We start from the raw sequence: 18,269 nt of genomic DNA, 5'->3' as shown, positions 1-18,269 counted from the left end.
GAAGGCTTTATCTGTGTAGAATGCATCTTTCATGAGCCAAGACATGAAAGGATTCCTAAGTCCCTTGACATCTGTTTCTTAACTGCTTATTTTTATTTGATTCTTACATCTGCAAACATTTAGTTGCTTTATTAATTCAGAAAACCATCCCAACAACATTCATATCTTTGCATGCAGCGAACACTGCGATGTTTGCAAGTCAAGATGATTGAAGGTCAGGCCCATTGTCTATAAGCTGTTGATATGAATCTACATCGATAAGTTGTTTGTATGAATTTATATCTCTCTCCTGTAAATAATTCACTACCCTGCAGCTCCCAGCAAGTAAACTGCTGAACATCTGGAATAGTTCACAGTAACTTTTGGCCTCAGACCAATGGCCATTTCTCATACAATGGATCCACCCACTATCTCAGCATGATTTAAACAGACTTCTTTGATGAATGCATCTCCACTGAGAATGATTTTATAAGAATAAACAAAATATAAACCAATACACCTCGAAACAGTTTCTTATTAACTTTGTGCTCGGGGGTAAGAGTGGTAGTATCATTCTTACGCTTTATGCATTGGTGTTGCTGTCCATCCCTGATTAATTCAGTTAACAATCAACCACATCTTTGGTCTGGAGTCAGCCATAGGCAGCCCGATTAAAGACAGTAGATTTCATCCCCTTGAGGACATTTGTGAACCAGATGGGGTTTTACAACAATCCATCAGCTTTTTGTTTTATAAAAATGGGGAAAAAACAGATTTATTTAATTGATTGAGTTTAAGTTCCTGAGCTGCCATAGTGGTACTTGAACGCTTGGTACAATAGCCAAGAGCTCTTGCTCCACGCGCAGTAACTTAACCACTTCATTACTGCATCATCATACAGATAGATATAGCTCAAGTCATAAATGACCACAATGCATTGGTGCCAAACCTAATAGTCAGCCCAACAACTACAACAAGGCACACTGAATGCTGGCATTTTGGTGGTGTGTGTGTACATCAAGTGCAACAGACATTTAATTTTCTGAACTAAGAACATGGCACAGTAATCACTTCCTCCACATCCCTGCCTGACTTTCACAGCCCTCCATTTCATCAGCCTTCCTCACACCCTTCTGGGAAGAGAATTCCAAATATTTACAGCCCTCTGTGGAAAAAAAACTCTCCTCATTTCTATCCCAAACGTTCAACACTTTAGCCTGACACTATCCTCTTCATCCAGACAGTGGCCATTGATCATGATATTGATATCATATGTCAGTGATACCACGATATCAAAACTGATACAGTTTTCTGATACGAAGATGGACAAGGTGAATAGCATAGTTCAAGTGGTTAATTGTTGGATGCAGATTCTTATCATGGGGATGGCGCGAGACTTTGGCAGTAACTTTGTGGTGAACTACATCTTCCTGTCTGGACACGCCCCCCCCCCTGCTGACTGCTCCTGTGGCTCCTCCCACGGACCCCGGTATAAAGGCGATTGGAGACACAGCCCCGGGCTCAGTCTCCAGGATGTAGTGTGGTGGTCAATTGCTGCTTGTTCTTTCTTCCAGCCAATAAAAACCTAAATCTCGCCTCACGTCTCCAAGAGTTATTGATGGTGAAATGAGACTCAGTGCAACAGAGCAGGGAGTCCCACCCACACCAGGCCTCTTTTATAGTTAATGGAGCCTGGTGTAAAGACAGCAGCCCATTCGGTGGGAAGGGACCAAATTTAACCCAAGTTACCATTTGTCAATGAGGAATATCAGAACACAGTCAGGGAATGGGACTGGCTAGACAGCTCCTTAATGAAACCAACACAGTCTAGATGGCTCAAATGGCCACTATCCCTGTTTATAGTTGAATCAGGAGGAGGCTGATCAACAGATTACATTCTCAGGGAAATGGACAGCCGGTGACTCAGGTTGAGACCTAGTATTGATAAAGCTTCTCAACCCAACGGACTATTTCCCTCCACAGATGCTGCCTACTCCAAACCGTTCCTCCAGCGCTTTGTGGGTTGCTCTAGATTCCACCATGTCCAGCCTTCTGTCTCAAAGAGCTATCCAGCTCCTAGCATCAGATTAACATTCCTCCAGCCTGAGTCAAACCAATTGCCACTTCACTGATCAAGGGTGGGAACAGTTCTTAATGCCAGCACAACACTCCATTAGTTTAAACTCCATGTCAAACATGAAGTTACAATTTGTAGCCATTCAAATAAAATCTCAAATTTACATAACTGTCGCAGTTTGGGGGGGTTTTAATTTTATTTCCAGCTCCTTGCTTTAAACCAATCCTTTGTTCTTGATGAGGAGCTCTGATTTAACCTTATTATTTATTGAAGAGGGGAATTCAATTCAAATTCCCAGTAGAACACCAACTTTTGGAATATTTTGAGAGGAGGAATATTTTAACAAATTTACATAAAATAGTGAAGTAAGAACAGGCAGAGCCAGTCCCTTGATGACTGAGGAACTATATAAAATGGAAGATAGATATCTAAATTAATTGGGGAGCTTTAGTACAGAGTGCAGGAATTTTTTAAAAAAAGATTGGGTTACATAGTTGTGGAAACCCATCCGGAGATAAATTGTTTGCCGAAGGTCCTGACTAAGAAGTTATTTAGAACAGTAGAACTTTGCCTATAATGCAACAAATATGTACACTTCTGCTCGAGTTACTGCAATCAATCCAGCTCACTTGGAACCAACAGCACTTGGCAGCAGAATAAAAGGCTTATCTTGTTTTCTAATGTGGTTGGATGGGATTACACAAGTCAGTTACAGTGATAACTTTTCATTCTCCAACCCACATGTACATCAAACTCGACAAAATAGATCTTTTTGTCAGTGTATGGAATTAACCACTTCATCGTACTTCTCTTTGTGTTAATTTCAGTTGCACTGCAGAAACCAGCGAGCCTCTGTTTAATAGATTATTATTTGCAAAGGAATTGATTTCAGGTCATGATGAAGCAGAGATTCTTTACATTTTTGAATGTCCCAATCACCCACTGTGTTAATAGGAAGAACTACAATTTCAATTTGAAGCACTTACAGCGTGCACACTAACCTGCTGTTTTCTTAAATCTATCAAACTGTCAACCAGTTAATCAATAAACCTTCTTAAGTAATGACATTTCACAATGTCAACTGGTTCCCAGTCTGCTAAGTTCTTCACCATTATAGACTTCTGCATCCCAGATAAATGCTCACAAAAATCCAGACTCAAATCACTTGCCAGTTATTTAAATTAGTTCATCAATTATACCAGAACAACAGTGATGGAGATGCGAAACATTTAAAAACTCTGCATCAACTACCTCGCAGATTGGGTTGTCCTCTAGGATTGAGTCCAAAATGCTGAAAGTCAGGGACATCATTCTCTTCTGCATTGGAATTATTGGAAGGGGTAGTCTTCCGCCCAACGTATGAAGCCAATGGCTTTCTTCTGTTTGGATTATCAATGCTTGATTCAGACATTTTCAAACCTGCTGAAACAGAGACGGAATAAGATTAGTAGAACACATTAATAGATTGATGGACAAAAAACCTGACCAAAGCTTAGCAACATACACTTAGTAGCCACTTTATTAGATACACCTAATCTGATCATTAATGCAAATATCTAATCAGCCAATCATGTGCCAGCAACTCCATGCATAAAAGCATGCAGACATGGTCAAGAGGTTCAGTTGTTGTTCAGATCAAACATCAGAATGGGGAAGAAAGTGACTTTGACCTTGGAATGATTGTTGCTGCCACATGGGGTGTGTTGAGTAACTCAGAAACTGCTGTTCTTCTGGGATTTTCACATACAACGGTCTCTAGAGCTTGCAGAGAATAAAACAAAAAACAAAAACAACAACAAAAAAGTGATAAACAAAAAAAAATCCAGTGAGCATCAGTTCTGTGGGGAAAAGCAACTTGTTAGTGAGAGAGCAGAGGAGAATGGCCAAACTAGCTCAAGGTGTCAGGAAGGCGACAGTAACTCAAATAACCATGTATTACAACAGTGGCATGCATCTCTGAACCCACAACACGTCGAACCCTGCAGTGGACGAGCTACAGCAGAAGATCATCTGTACCATCCACATTTGCCCACACTAGGTCAACATCCTTCTAAAGTAACACACACAGGAACTCAGCAGGTTAGGCAGCATCTATGGAAATGTTTCTAGCTGAGACCCTTCTTCTGGAGTCTTGCTTATTTAAATGTCTGTCTAAACATCTCTTAAGCATAATGAATGTATCGGATTCCAACTCTGAGAGTGAGTTCCAGACATTAACCACTATGTCAAAAAACCTTCTCTCTGATCCACTTTAAAATTCCCATCTTTCACCTTAAGACTCTTATTTTATTTAATTGAGGGCAGGTCCTTCCCAAGTTATGTCAGAGTTCTGATCCTGTGTACAGTTCGTAACCCAGACAGTTCACAAGTCAGAAATGCAGCCATGAACCAAGTTTTCACCTGGCAGAAGATGCCTGCAGTCCCACAGCAACAGACAAATCTATCCCTATCCACCCAGCCCACCTTCCAAACACTCATTCATATGTATAGGCTGTACATCAGCTGGGCATTTGTACCCGTAGGAGAACCTAGAATTTCCACGTGTAACAACACTGGCCATCTGAAACAAAAAGCCCAGTGGAGTTCAGGTACTGAAACCAGGTGAATGAACATTTGCTAGAATTGTTTAAGTGTTCTTAAATGAAAACTCAACCAATCAGTTCCATCTTTCTGCATTCATGAAGGTTACTGCAGGAGACTGGGTCAGTGTGATGAGCCCCATGAAGCCGTTGAAAGTCTTTGGTCCAATGTACAGAAATAATAGGTGCTCTTTGAGTCAAGTTGCATCACATTCCATAGGAAGAGTAGTTCATTGTGGATCTTACAGGAGGGGAGAGCTGGAGGAGAAATCTGAGAATGTCCTTGGAGAGGGGATGAGAAATCTTTATAATATTCATTCAATTTAGATTCAATTGTGTTGAGGTTACACCATGCATTTCCCAGAACCTCTCAGAGTTCTGAATTGGTTACAGTCACACGTTTTCATCATTATTATTTTTGCAATGTTAACAATTTTGCACACTGTACTTGAAATATATCCGGAAAAAAACCTGAAAAATATATAGATTGTTACCAATGGCTACTTTAGACAGTGTGTGTCTGTTGGACATCATTTCCCCAATAATCTTACAATGGTATGGTACAGTTGTAGCACCCAATTAGACATTCAATTACACTGTCCACATCTACTTTGATGCCTCTCTGCATCTTTCTCACTCACACTCTTCTTCACTAGCCTCCATTAACCCACTCCTTTCCCCTGAGCTATATCAGCTCTCTATGCTGTTCATCTCAACTTCTCCCTGTGAGAGTGAACTCCACCTGATATAGTCTCCATTTTCAACCAGTGCTGGTCCTCCGAGTTGTGCTCAGCTCATTCCAAGCTGAGAATCAGTCATGTTAGATTTATAGCCTGACAGATCAGTGTAAGAGAATCACTATTTTACTTGGCACTGTTAGTTCATTTTTTTGAAGAAAATAGCAGAATTCCTTGTTAATAGTGATTGTTGTCACCTGCCTGGTGGCTCTCTAAAGGGTTAACTGGACTGCTTGCATCTTTACTGTCACATTTGACTCGGTTGATCTTTGCAACTGCTATCCACACGATTACTAAAGCTCCCCCCTCCATCTTCAGATCAGCACCTGCGGTACCTTGCCCAAGTTCTGCTGATTTTGGAATCCCCATCCATGCCTTTAATGCACTCTAAACCAAATTTCCTTCAGTCTCTCTATAAAATCAGAACTGTATAGCATGTCCACTTTGATTACTTTGTTCTTGTAAGAATCATGTACTGTATAATTTAAGGTTTTTGTTTTTGTGAATGCTGCTGATATGATGCTATGTGACTGTGATGCTGTTGCAAGTAAGTTTTTCATTACACCTGTGCATACATGTACCACAACCTTGTCATGGTCGGGAGCCTCGCATGTCTCAATGAGCGGGGAGCTCTGCTGGCTGGTGTCAGGGCTTTGAGTGTGTCATTTGGCACACTCAACTGTGCCAAATACATCAAAGCTTCAATATTACAAACTCTGCTAATCATCGTAGGGAATGTAGAGGAGACTTGACTCAAACACAGAGCAACAGAGACGATTTAGTGGTGAGCAAGCACTTTCATAATAAATTGTGAAGTAACAAGCCACCAGGGCCATAAAACAAGAGAGAACAAATACTTAATGCAACAACGCAACAAGGTAACTGAAGGTTAGGAGCGGCTAACTGGTTTGTACGAGTGAACAAGGTTTGTGCATGAGAGCTGGGTTTAAATAGGCTGCAGTTGATGATTTGGAAATATGTAGCAGGTGATTCCTGTTAACTCTGCGTTGGTACGTCCTCTACGTAGGTCACTCCACCACCACTCTCCCCCGCCTAGGGGAACCTGTCCTCACTCTAAATAACTTCTCCTTTGGCTCCTCCCACTTCCTTCAAAAACAAAGTGTAGCCATGGGCACCAGTATGGGTCCCAGCTGTCCCTACCTGTTTGTTGGTTATGTGGACAGTCTACACCGGCGACCGTCCACACTTCTGCTGCGTAACATCGACGACTGCATTGGTGCTGCTTCCTGCACCTGTGCAGAATTCATCGATTTCATCCACTTTGCCTCCAACTTCCACCCTGCCCTCAAATTTACCTGGTCTATTTCCAACAACTCCCTCCCCTTTCTCAATCTCTCTGTCTCTATCTCTACAGATAGCTTATCTACTTGATGTCTGTTACAAACCCACGAACTCTCGCAGTTACCAGGTGACTGTGCACCTGGTAACTCTCTACACCTCCTACATCTCTACACCTCCTCCCACTCTGTTACTTGGAAAAATGCCAACACTTTCCCTCAATTCCTCCATCTCAACACATCTGCCCTCAGGATGAGGGTTTTCATTCTAAAATGAAGGAGATGTCCTCCTTCTTCAAAGAAGGGGTCTTCCTTTCCTCCACCAACAATGCTGCACTCACCTTAATCTCTTCCATTTCATGCATGTCTGCTCTCGCCCCATCCTTCCGCCACCCTACCAGGGATAGGGGTTCCCCTTGTCCTCACCTACCACCCCACCAGCCTCTACGTCCAGCACATAATTCTCTGAAATTTCCGCCACCTCCAATGGGATCCCACCACCAAGCACATCACATGCTCCTGCCCACTTTCTGCTTTCCACAGGAATCACTCCTTCCATGACTGGCTTGTCCAATCGTCCTTCCCCACTGATCTCCCTTTTGGCACTAATCTTTGTAAGCAGAACAAGAGCTACACCCGCTCCAACACCTCCTCCCTCACTACCATTCAGGGCCCCTTCCAGGTGAGGAGACACATCACTAGAGGGTCTGTTGGGGTCTGTGCTCGCGGTGAGGCCTTCTGTATAGGTGAGATCCAGCGTAGTTTGGGACACTGCCTCACCAAGTAACTACACTCTGTCAGAAAAAGCAGGATCTCCCAGTGGTCACCCATTTTAATTCCACCTCCCATTCCCATTCCAATATGTCTGTCCATGGCTCCATCCACTGTTTTGATGAAGCCACACTTAGGTTGGAAGAACAACACCTGATATTCTCTCTGGTTACCTTCACACACACCCTCACACATACACATCTCAAGAATCTCACTCACAGACACACCTTCACACTCTCACTCACACACACACAAACACCTTCACACTCTCACTCACACACACACACCTTCACACTCTCACTCACACATACACAACTTCACACTCTCATTCACACATACACACCTTCACACTCTCACTCAAACATACACACCTTCACACTCTCACTCACACACACACCTTCACACTCTCATTCACACACACACCTTCACACTCTCACTCACACACACACCTTCACACTCTCACTCACATACACAACTTCACACTCTCATTCACACATACACACCTTCACACTCTCACTCACACATACACACCTTCACACTCTCACACATACACACCTTCACACTCTCACTCACACATACACACCTTCACACTCTCACTCACACATACACACCTTCACACTCTCATTCACACACACACCTTCACACTCTCACTCACACATACACAACTTCACACTCTCATTCACACATACACACCTTCACACTCTCACTCACACATACACACCTTCACACTCTCACTAACACACACACACACCTTCACACTCTCATTCACACATACACACCTTCACACTCTCACTCACACATACACACCTTCACACTCTCACACACACACACCTTCACACTCTCAGTCACACACACACACCTTCACACTCTCATTCACACATACACACCTTCACACTCTCATTCATTCACACACACCTTCACACTCTCACTCATACACACCTTCACACTCTCACTCACACACACACACACCTTCACACTCTCATTCACACATACACACCTTCACCCACTCACTCATACACACCTTCACACTCTCACTCACACACACACACCTTCACACTCTCACTCACACATACACACCTTCACACTCTCACTCACACACACACCTTCACACTCTCATTCACACATACACACCTTCACCCTCTCAGTCATACACACCTTCACACTCTCACTCACACACACACACCTTCACACTCTCACTCACACATACACACCTTCACACTCTCACTCACACACACACCTTCACACTCTCATTCACACATACACACCTTCACACTTTCACACACACACAGCTTCACACTCTCATTCACACATACACACCTTCACCCTCTCACTCACATACACACCTTCACACTCTCACTCACACACACACACACACCTTCACACTCTCATTCACACATACACACCTTCACACTTTCACACACACACACACACCTTCACACTCTCATTCACTCACACACACCTTCACACTCTCATTCACACATACACACCTTCACACTCTCATTCATTCACACACACCTTCACACTCTCACTCATACACACCTTCACACTCTCACTCACACACACACACACCTTCACACTCTCAATCACACATACACACCTTCACCCACTCACTCATACACACCTTCACACTCTCACTCACACACACACACCTTCACACTCTCACTCACACATACACACCTTCACACTCTCACTCACACACACACCTTCACACTCTCATTCACACATACACACCTTCACCCTCTCAGTCATACACACCTTCACACTCTCACTCACACACACACACCTTCACACTCTCACTCACACATACACACCTTCACACTCTCACTCACACACACACCTTCACACTCTCATTCACACATACACACCTTCACACTCTCATTCACACATACACACCTTCACACTCTCACTCACACACACACCTTCACACTCTCACTCACACATACACACCTTCACACTCTCACTCACACATACACACCTTCACACTCTCATTCACACATACACACCTTCACACTTTCACACACACACAGCTTCACACTCTCATTCACACATACACACCTTCACCCTCTCACTCACATACACACCTTCACACTCTCACTCACACACACACACACACCTTCACACTCTCATTCACACACACACACCTTCACACTCTCACTCACACATACACAACTTCACACTCATTCACACATACACACCTTCACACTCTCACTCACACATACACACCTTCACACTCTCACTCACACACACACACCTTCACACTCTCATTCACACACACACACCTTCACACTCTCACTCACACATACACACCTTCACACTCTCACACACAAAAACACCTTCACACTCTCAGTCACACACACACCTTCACACTCTCATTCACACATACACACCTTCACACTCTCACTCACACACACACCTTCACACTCTCACTCACACACACACACCTTCACACTCTCATTCACACATACACACCTTCACACTCTCATTCACTCACACACACCTTCACACTCTCACTCATACACACCTTCACACTCTCACTCACACACACACACACCTTCACACTCTCATTCACACATACACACCTTCACCCACTCACTCATACACACCTTCACACTCTCACTCACACACACACACACCTTCACACTCTCATTCACACATACACACCTTCACCCACTCACTCATACACACCTTCACACTCTCACTCACACACACACACACCTTCACACTCTCATTCACACATACACACCTTCACCCTCTCACTCATACACACCTTCACACTCTCACTCACACACACACACACCTTCACACTCTCATTCACACATACACACCTTCACCCACTCACTCATACACACCTTCACACTCTCACTCACACACACACACCTTCACACTCTCACTCACACATACACACCTTCACACTCTCACTCACACACACACCTTCACACTCTCATTCACACATACACACCTTCACACTTTCACACACACACACACCTTCACACTCTCATTCACACATACACACCTTCACCCTCTCACTCATACACACCTTCACCCTCTCACTCATACACACCTTCACACTCTCACTCACACACACACACCTTCACACTCTCATTCACACATACACACCTTCACCCTCTCACTCATACACACCTTCACACTCTCACTCACACACACACACCTTCACACTCTCACTCACACATACACACCTTCACACTCTCACTCACACACACACCTTCACACTCTCATTCACACATACACACCTTCACACTTTCACACACACACACACCTTCACACTCTCATTCACACATACACACCTTCACCCTCTCACTCATACACACCTTCACACTCTCACTCACACACACACACCTTCACACTCTCATTCACACATACACACCTTCACCCTCTCACACACACATACACACCTTCGCACTCTCAGTCACACACACACACACACCTTCACACTTTCACTCACACACACACACCTTCACACTCTCACACACACATACACCCCTTCACACTCTCACTCACACATACACACCTTCACACTCTCATTCACACATACACACCTTCACACTCTCACTCACACATACACACCTTCACCCTCTCATTCACACATACACACCTTCACACTCTCACTCACACACACACCTTCACAATCTCACTCACACACACACACACCTTCACACTCTCACACACACATACACACCTTCACACTCTCACTCACACATACACACCTTCACACTCTCACTCACACACACCCCTTCACACTCTCACTCACACATACACACCTTCACACTCTCACTCACACATACACACCTTCACACTCTCACTCACACACACCCCTTCACACTCTCACTCACACATACACACCTTCACACTCTCACTCACACACACACCTTCACAATCTCACTCACACACACATACACCCCTTCACACTCTCACACACACATACACACCTTCACCCTCTCACTCACACATACACACCCTCACACTCTCACTCACACACACACCTTCACACTCTCACTCACACACACACCTTCACACTCTCACACACACATACACACCTTCGCACTCTCACTCACACACACACCTTCACACCCTCACTCACACATACACACCTTCACACTCTCACACACACACACACCTTCACACTCTCACTCACACACATACACCTTCACACTCTCACTCACACACACATCTTCACACTCTCACACACACATACACACCTTCGCACTCTCACTCACACACACACACCTTCACACTCTCACTCACACATACACACCTTCACACTCTCACACACACACAACTTCACACTCTCATTCACACATACACACCTTCACACTCTCACTCACACACACACACCTTCACACTCTCACTCACACATACACACCTTCACACTCTCACACACACACAACTTCACACTCTCACTCACACATACACACCTTCACACTTTCACTCACACACACACACCTTCACACTCTCACTCACACATACACACCTTCACACTCTCACACACACACAACTTCACACTCTCACTCACACATACACACCTTCACACTCTCACACACACACAACTTCACACTCTCACTCACACATACACACCTTCACACTCTCACTCACAAATAAACACCTTCACACTCTCATTCACACACACACACACCTTCACACTCTCACTCACACATACACACCTTCACACTCTCGCTCACGCACACACACCTTCACACTCTCACTCACACATACACACCTTCACACTCTCACTCACACACACACCTTCACACTCTCATTCACACACACACACCTTCACACTCTCACTCACACACACACACACCTTCACACTCTCATTCACACATACACACCTTCACACTCTCATTCACACATACACACCTTCACACTCTCACTCACACACACACCTTCACACTCTCACTCACACATACACACCTTCACACTCTCACACACACACAACTTCACACTCTCACTCACACATACACACCTTCACACTCTCACACACACAAAACTTCACACTCTCACTCACACATAAACACCTTCACACTCTCACTCACACATACACACCTTCACACTCTCGCTCACGCACACACACCATCACACTCTCACTCACACATACACACCTTCACACTCTCACTCACACACACACCTTCACACTCTCATTCACACATACACACCTTCACACTCTCACACACACACACCTTCACACTCTCATTCACACATACACACCTTCACCCTATCACACATACACACCTTCACACTCTCACACACACACACACAACTTCACACTCTCATTCACACACACACACCTTCACACTCTCACTCACACACACACACACCTTCACACTCTCATTCACACATACACACCTTCACACTCTCATTCACACATACACACCTTCACACTCTCACTCACACACACACCTTCACACTCTCACTCACACATACAAACCTTCACACTCCCAGTCACACACACACCTTCCCACTCTCACTCTCACATACACACCTTCACACTCTCACACACACATACACACCTTCACACTCTCACTCACACACACACACCTTCACACTCTCACTCACACATAAACACCTTCACACTCTCACACACACACCTTCACACTCTCACTCACACATACACACCTTCACACTCTCAATCACACACACACCTTCACACGCTCACGCTCACATACACACCTTCACACTCTCACTCACACACACCTTCACACTCTCACTCACACATACACACCTTCACACTCTCACTCTCACACACACACACACACCTTCACACTCTCACTCACACACACCTTCACACTCTCACTCACACACACACCTTCACACTCTCACTCACAGATACACACCTTCACACTCTCACTCACACACACACCTTCACACTCTCACTCACAGATACACACCTTCACACTCTCACTCACACACACACCTTCACACTCTCACTCACAGATACACACCTTCACACTCTCACTCACACACACCTTCACACTCTCACTCACACATACACACCTTCACACTCTCACTCACAGATACACACCTTCACACTCTCACTCACACACACACCTTCACACTCTCACTCACACACACCTTCACACTCTCACTCACACATACACACCTTCACACTCTCACTCACACACACAGACCTTCACACTCTCACTCTTACATAAACACCTTCAGTCATTGGACTCCTGGACCAGTGACATTGGCCGCAGTTAGGCTGCAGTCATTGGGCGCCTGGACCATGGCAGTGGTCCAGTTTGGCTGCAGTCATTGGGCTCCTGGACCATGGCAGTGGTCCAGTTTGGCTGCAGTCATTGGACTCCTGGACCAGTGACATTGGCCGCAGTTAGGCTGCAGTCATTGGGCGCCTGGACCATGGCAGTGGTCCAGTTTGGCTGCAGTCATTGGGCTCCTGGACCATGGCAGTGGTCCAGTTTGGCTGCAGTCATTGGGCTCCTGGACCATGGCAGTGGTCCAGTTTGGCTGCAGTCATTTGGCTACTGGACCAGTGACATTGGCCGCAGTTAGGCTGCAGTCATTGGGCTCCTGGACCAGTGACAGTGGTCACAGTTTGGCTGCAGTCATTGGGCTCCTGGACCATGGCAGTGGTCCAGTTTGGCTGCAGTCATTGGACTCCTGGACCAGTGACATTGGCCGCAGTTAGGCTGCAGTCATTGGGCGCCTGGACCATGGCAGTGGTCCAGTTTGGCTGCAGTCATTGGGCTCCTGGACCAGTGACAGTGGTCCAGTTTGGCTGCAGTCATTTGGCTACTGGACCAGTGACATTGGCCGCAGTTAGGCTGCAGTCATTGGGCTCCTGGACCAGTGACAGTGGTCACAGTTTGGCTGCAGTCATTGGGCTCCTGGACCATGGCAGTGTCCGCAGTTTGGCTGCAGTCATTGGGCTCCTGGACCAGTGACAGTGGTCGCAGTTTGGCTGCAGTCATTGGGCTCCTGGACCAGTGACATTGGTCGCAGTTTGTCTGCAGTCATTGGGCTCCTGGACCAGTGACAGTGGCCGCAGTTTGGCTGCAGTCATTGGGCTCCTGGACCAGTGACAGTGGCCGCAGTTTGGCTGCAGTCATTGGGCCCCTGGACCAGTGACAGTGGTCGCAGTTTGGCTGCAGTCATTGGGCTCCTGGACCAGTGACAGTGGTCACAGTTTGGCTGCAGTCATTGGGCCCCTGGACCAGTGACAGTGGCCGCAGTTTGGCTGCAGTCATTGGGCTCCTGGACCAGTGTCAGTGGCCGCAGTTTGGCTGCAGTCATTGGGCTCCTGGACCAGTGACAGTGGCCGCAGTTTGGCTGCAGTCATTGGGCTCCTGGACCAGTGACAGTGGCCGCAGTTTGGCTGCAGTCATTGGGCTCCTGGACCAGTGACAGTGGTCACAGTTTGGCTGCAGTCATTGGGCTCCTGGACCAGTGACAATGGTCACAGTTTGGCTGCAGTCATTGGGCTCCTGGACCAGTGACAGTGGCCGCAGTTTGTCTGCAGTCATTGGGCTCCTGGACCAGTGACAGTGGTCACAGTTTGGCTGCAGTCATTGGGCTGCTGGACCATGGCAGTGGCCGCAGTTTGGCTGCAGTCATTGGGCCCCTGGACCAGTGACAGTGGCCGCAGTTTGGCTGCAGTCATTGGGCTCCTGGACCAGTGACAGTGGCCGCAGTTTGGCTGCAGTCATTGGGCTCCTGGACCAGTGACAGTGACCGCAGTTTGGCTGCAGTCATTGGGCTCCTGGACCAGTGACAGTGGCCGCAGTTTGGGTGCAGTCATTGGGCTCCTGGACCAGTGACAGTGGCCGCAGTTTGGCTGCAGTCATTGGGCTCCTGGACCAGTGACAGTGGTCACAGTTTGGCTGCAGTCATTGGGCCCCTGGACCAGTGACAGTGGCTGCAGTTTGGCTGCAGTCATTGGGCTCCTGGAACAGTGACAGTGTCCGCAGTTTGGCTGCAGTCATTGGGCTCCTGGACCAGTGACAGTGGTCGCAGTTTGGCTGCAGTCATTGGGCCCCTGGACCAGTGACAGTGGTCACAGTTTGGCTGCAGTCATTGGGCTCCTGGACCAGTGACAGTGGCCGCAGTTTGGCTGCAGTCATTGGGCTCCTGGACCAGTGACAGTGGCCGCAGTTTGGCTGCAGTCATTGGGCTCCTGGACCAGTGAATGTGGCCGCAGTTTGGCTGCAGTCATTGGGCCCCTGGACCAGTGACAGTGGCCGCAGTTTGGCTGCAGTCATTGGGCTCCTGGACCAGTGACAGTGGTCACAGTTTGGCTGCAGTCATTGGGCTCCTGGACCAGTGACAGTGGCCGCAGTTTGGCTGCAGTCATTGGGCCCCTGGACCAGTGACAGTGGCCGCAGTTTGGCTGCAGTCATTGGGCTCCTGGACCAGTGACAGTGGCCGCAGTTTGGCTGCAGTCATTGGGCTCCTGGACCAGTGACAGTGGCCGCAGTTTGGCTGCAGTCATTGGGCTCCTGGACCATGGCAGTGGCCTCAGTTTGGCTGCAGTCATTGGGCTCCTGGACCAGTGACAGTGGCCGCAGTTTGGCTGCAGTCATTGGGCTCCTGGACCAGTGACAGTGGCCGCAGTTTGGCTGCAGTCATTGGGCTCCTGGACCAATGACAGTGGTCACAGTTTGGCTGTAGTCATTGGGCTCCTGGACCAGTGACAGTGGTCACAGTTTGGCTGCAGTCATTGGGCCCCTGGAACAGTGACAGTGTCCGCAGTTTGGCTGCAGTCATTGGGCTCCTGGACCAGTGACAGTGGCCTCAGTTTAGCTGCAGTCATTGGGCTCCTGGACCAGTGACAGTGGCCGCAGTTTGGCTGCAGTCATTGGGCTCCTGGACCAGTGACAGTGGCCGCAGTTTGGCTGCAGTCATTGGGCTCCTGGATCAGTGACAGTGGCCGCAGTTTGGCTGCAGTCATTGGGCTCCTGGACCAGTGACAGTGGCCGCAGTTTGGCTGCAGTCATTGGGCTCCTGGACCAGTGAATGTGGCCGCAGTTTGGCTGCAGTCATTGGGCCCCTGGACCAGTGACAGTGGCCGCAGTTTGGCTGCAGTCATTGGGCTCCTGGACCAGTGACAGTGGCCGCAGTTTGGCTGCAGTCATTGGGCTCCTGGACCAGTGACAGTGGCCGCAGTTTGGCTGCAGTCATTGGGCTCCTGGACCATGGCAGTGGCCGCAGTTTGGCTGCAGTCATTGGGCTCCTGGACCAGTGACAGTGGCCGCAGTTTGGCTGCAGTCATTGGGCTCCTGGACCAGTGACAGTGGCCGCAGTTTGGCTGCAGTCATTGGGCTCCTGGACCAATGACAGTGGTCACAGTTTGGCTGCAGTCATTGGGCTCCTGGACCAGTGACAGTGGTCACAGTTTGGCTGCAGTCATTGGGCTCCTGGACCAGTGACAGTGGCCGCAGTTTGGCTGCAGTCATTGGGCTCCTGGACCAGTGACAGTGGCCGCAGTTTGGCTGCAGTCATTGGGCTCCTGGACCAGTGACAGTGGCCGCAGTTTGGCTGCAGTCATTGGGCCCCTGGATCAGTGACAGTGTCCGCAGTTTGGCTGCAGTCATTGGGCCCCTGGACCAGTGACAGTGGTCACAGTTTGGCTGCAGTCATTGGACTCCTGGACCAGTGACAGTGGCCGCAGTTTGGCTGCAGTCATTGGGCCCCTGGACCAGTGACAGTGGTCACAGTTTGGCTGCAGTCATTGGGCACCTGGACCAGTGACAGTGGCCGCAGCTTGGCTGCAGTCATTGGGCTCCTGGACCAGTGACAGTGGCCGCAGTTTGGCTGCAGTCATTGGGCTCCTGGACCAGTGACAGTGGCCGCAGTTTGGCTGCAGTCATTGGGCTCCTGGACCAGTGACAGTGGCTGCAGTTTGGCTGCAGTCATTGGGCTCCTGGACCAGTGACAGTGGCTGCAGTTTGTCTGCAGTCATTGGGCTCCTGGACCAGTGAAAGTGACCGCAGTTTGGCTCCAGTCATTGGGCCCCTGGACCAGTGACAGTGGCCGCAGTTTGGCTCCAGTCATTGGGCTCCTGGACCATGACAGTGGTCACAGTTTGGCTGCAGTCATTGGGCTCCTGGACCAGTGACAGTGGCCGCAGTTTGGTTGCAGTCATTGGGCTCCTGGACCAGTGACAGTGGTCACAGTTTGGCTGCAGTCATTGGGCTCCTGGACCAGTGACAGTGGTCACAGTTTGGCTGCAGTCATTGGGCTCCTGGACCATGGCAGTGGCCGCAGTTTGGCTGCAGTCATTGGGCTCCTGGACCAGTGACAGTGGTCACAGTTTGGCTGCAGTCATTGGGCTCCTGGACCAGTGACAGTGGCCGCAGTTTGGCTGCAGTCATTGGGCTCCTGGACCAGTGACAGTGGCCGCAGTTTGTCTGCAGTCATTGGGCTCCTGGACCAGTGACAGTGGGCGCAGTTTGGCTGCAGTCATTGGGCTCCTGGACCAGTGACAGTGGCCGCAGATTGGCTGCAGTCATTGGGCTCCTGGACCAGTGACAGTGACCGCAGTTTGGCTGCAGTCATTGGGCTCCTGGACCATGGCAGGGCTGCAGTTTGGCTGCAGTCATAGGGCTCCTGGACCAGTGACAGTGGCCGCAGTTTGGCTGCAGTCATTCGGCTCCTGGACCAGTGACAGTGGCCGCAGTTTGGCTGCAGTCATTCGGCTCCTGGACCAGTGACAGTGGCCGCAGTTTGGCTGCAGTCATTGGGCTCCTGGACCATGGCAGGGCTGCAGTTTGGCTGCAGTCATTGGGCTCCTGGACCATGGCAGGGCTGCAGTTTGGCTGCAGTCATTGGGCTCCTGGACCAGTGACAGTGGCCG

General features: G+C 48.2%; 1 protein-coding gene across 2 annotated transcripts in view; it reads right to left on the bottom strand.

Annotated features, from left to right (window-relative positions):
• The window catches only part of LOC140742205 (coagulation factor XIII A chain-like), a 218,025-nt gene that overhangs the window by 183,944 nt on the left and 15,812 nt on the right, over positions 1-18,269 (bottom strand). Inside the window, exon 2 of one of the 2 annotated variants that reach the window (XM_073073026.1) lies at positions 3,308-3,478. In XM_073073026.1, coding sequence (XP_072929127.1) covers positions 3,308-3,467 — 160 coding nt within the window. In that variant the 5' untranslated portion in view covers positions 3,468-3,478. The remainder of the gene's footprint in view (positions 1-3,307; positions 3,479-18,269) is intronic. The other variant, XM_073073025.1, reaches the window with a different exon arrangement.

This window comes from Hemitrygon akajei, chromosome 20, assembly GCF_048418815.1.
Source record: "Hemitrygon akajei chromosome 20, sHemAka1.3, whole genome shotgun sequence".
Taxonomy (NCBI): Eukaryota; Metazoa; Chordata; class Chondrichthyes; order Myliobatiformes; family Dasyatidae; genus Hemitrygon; species Hemitrygon akajei.
The sequence above is the reverse complement of the archived record's forward strand: the minus strand, read 5'-3'. Positions and strand labels throughout refer to the sequence as shown.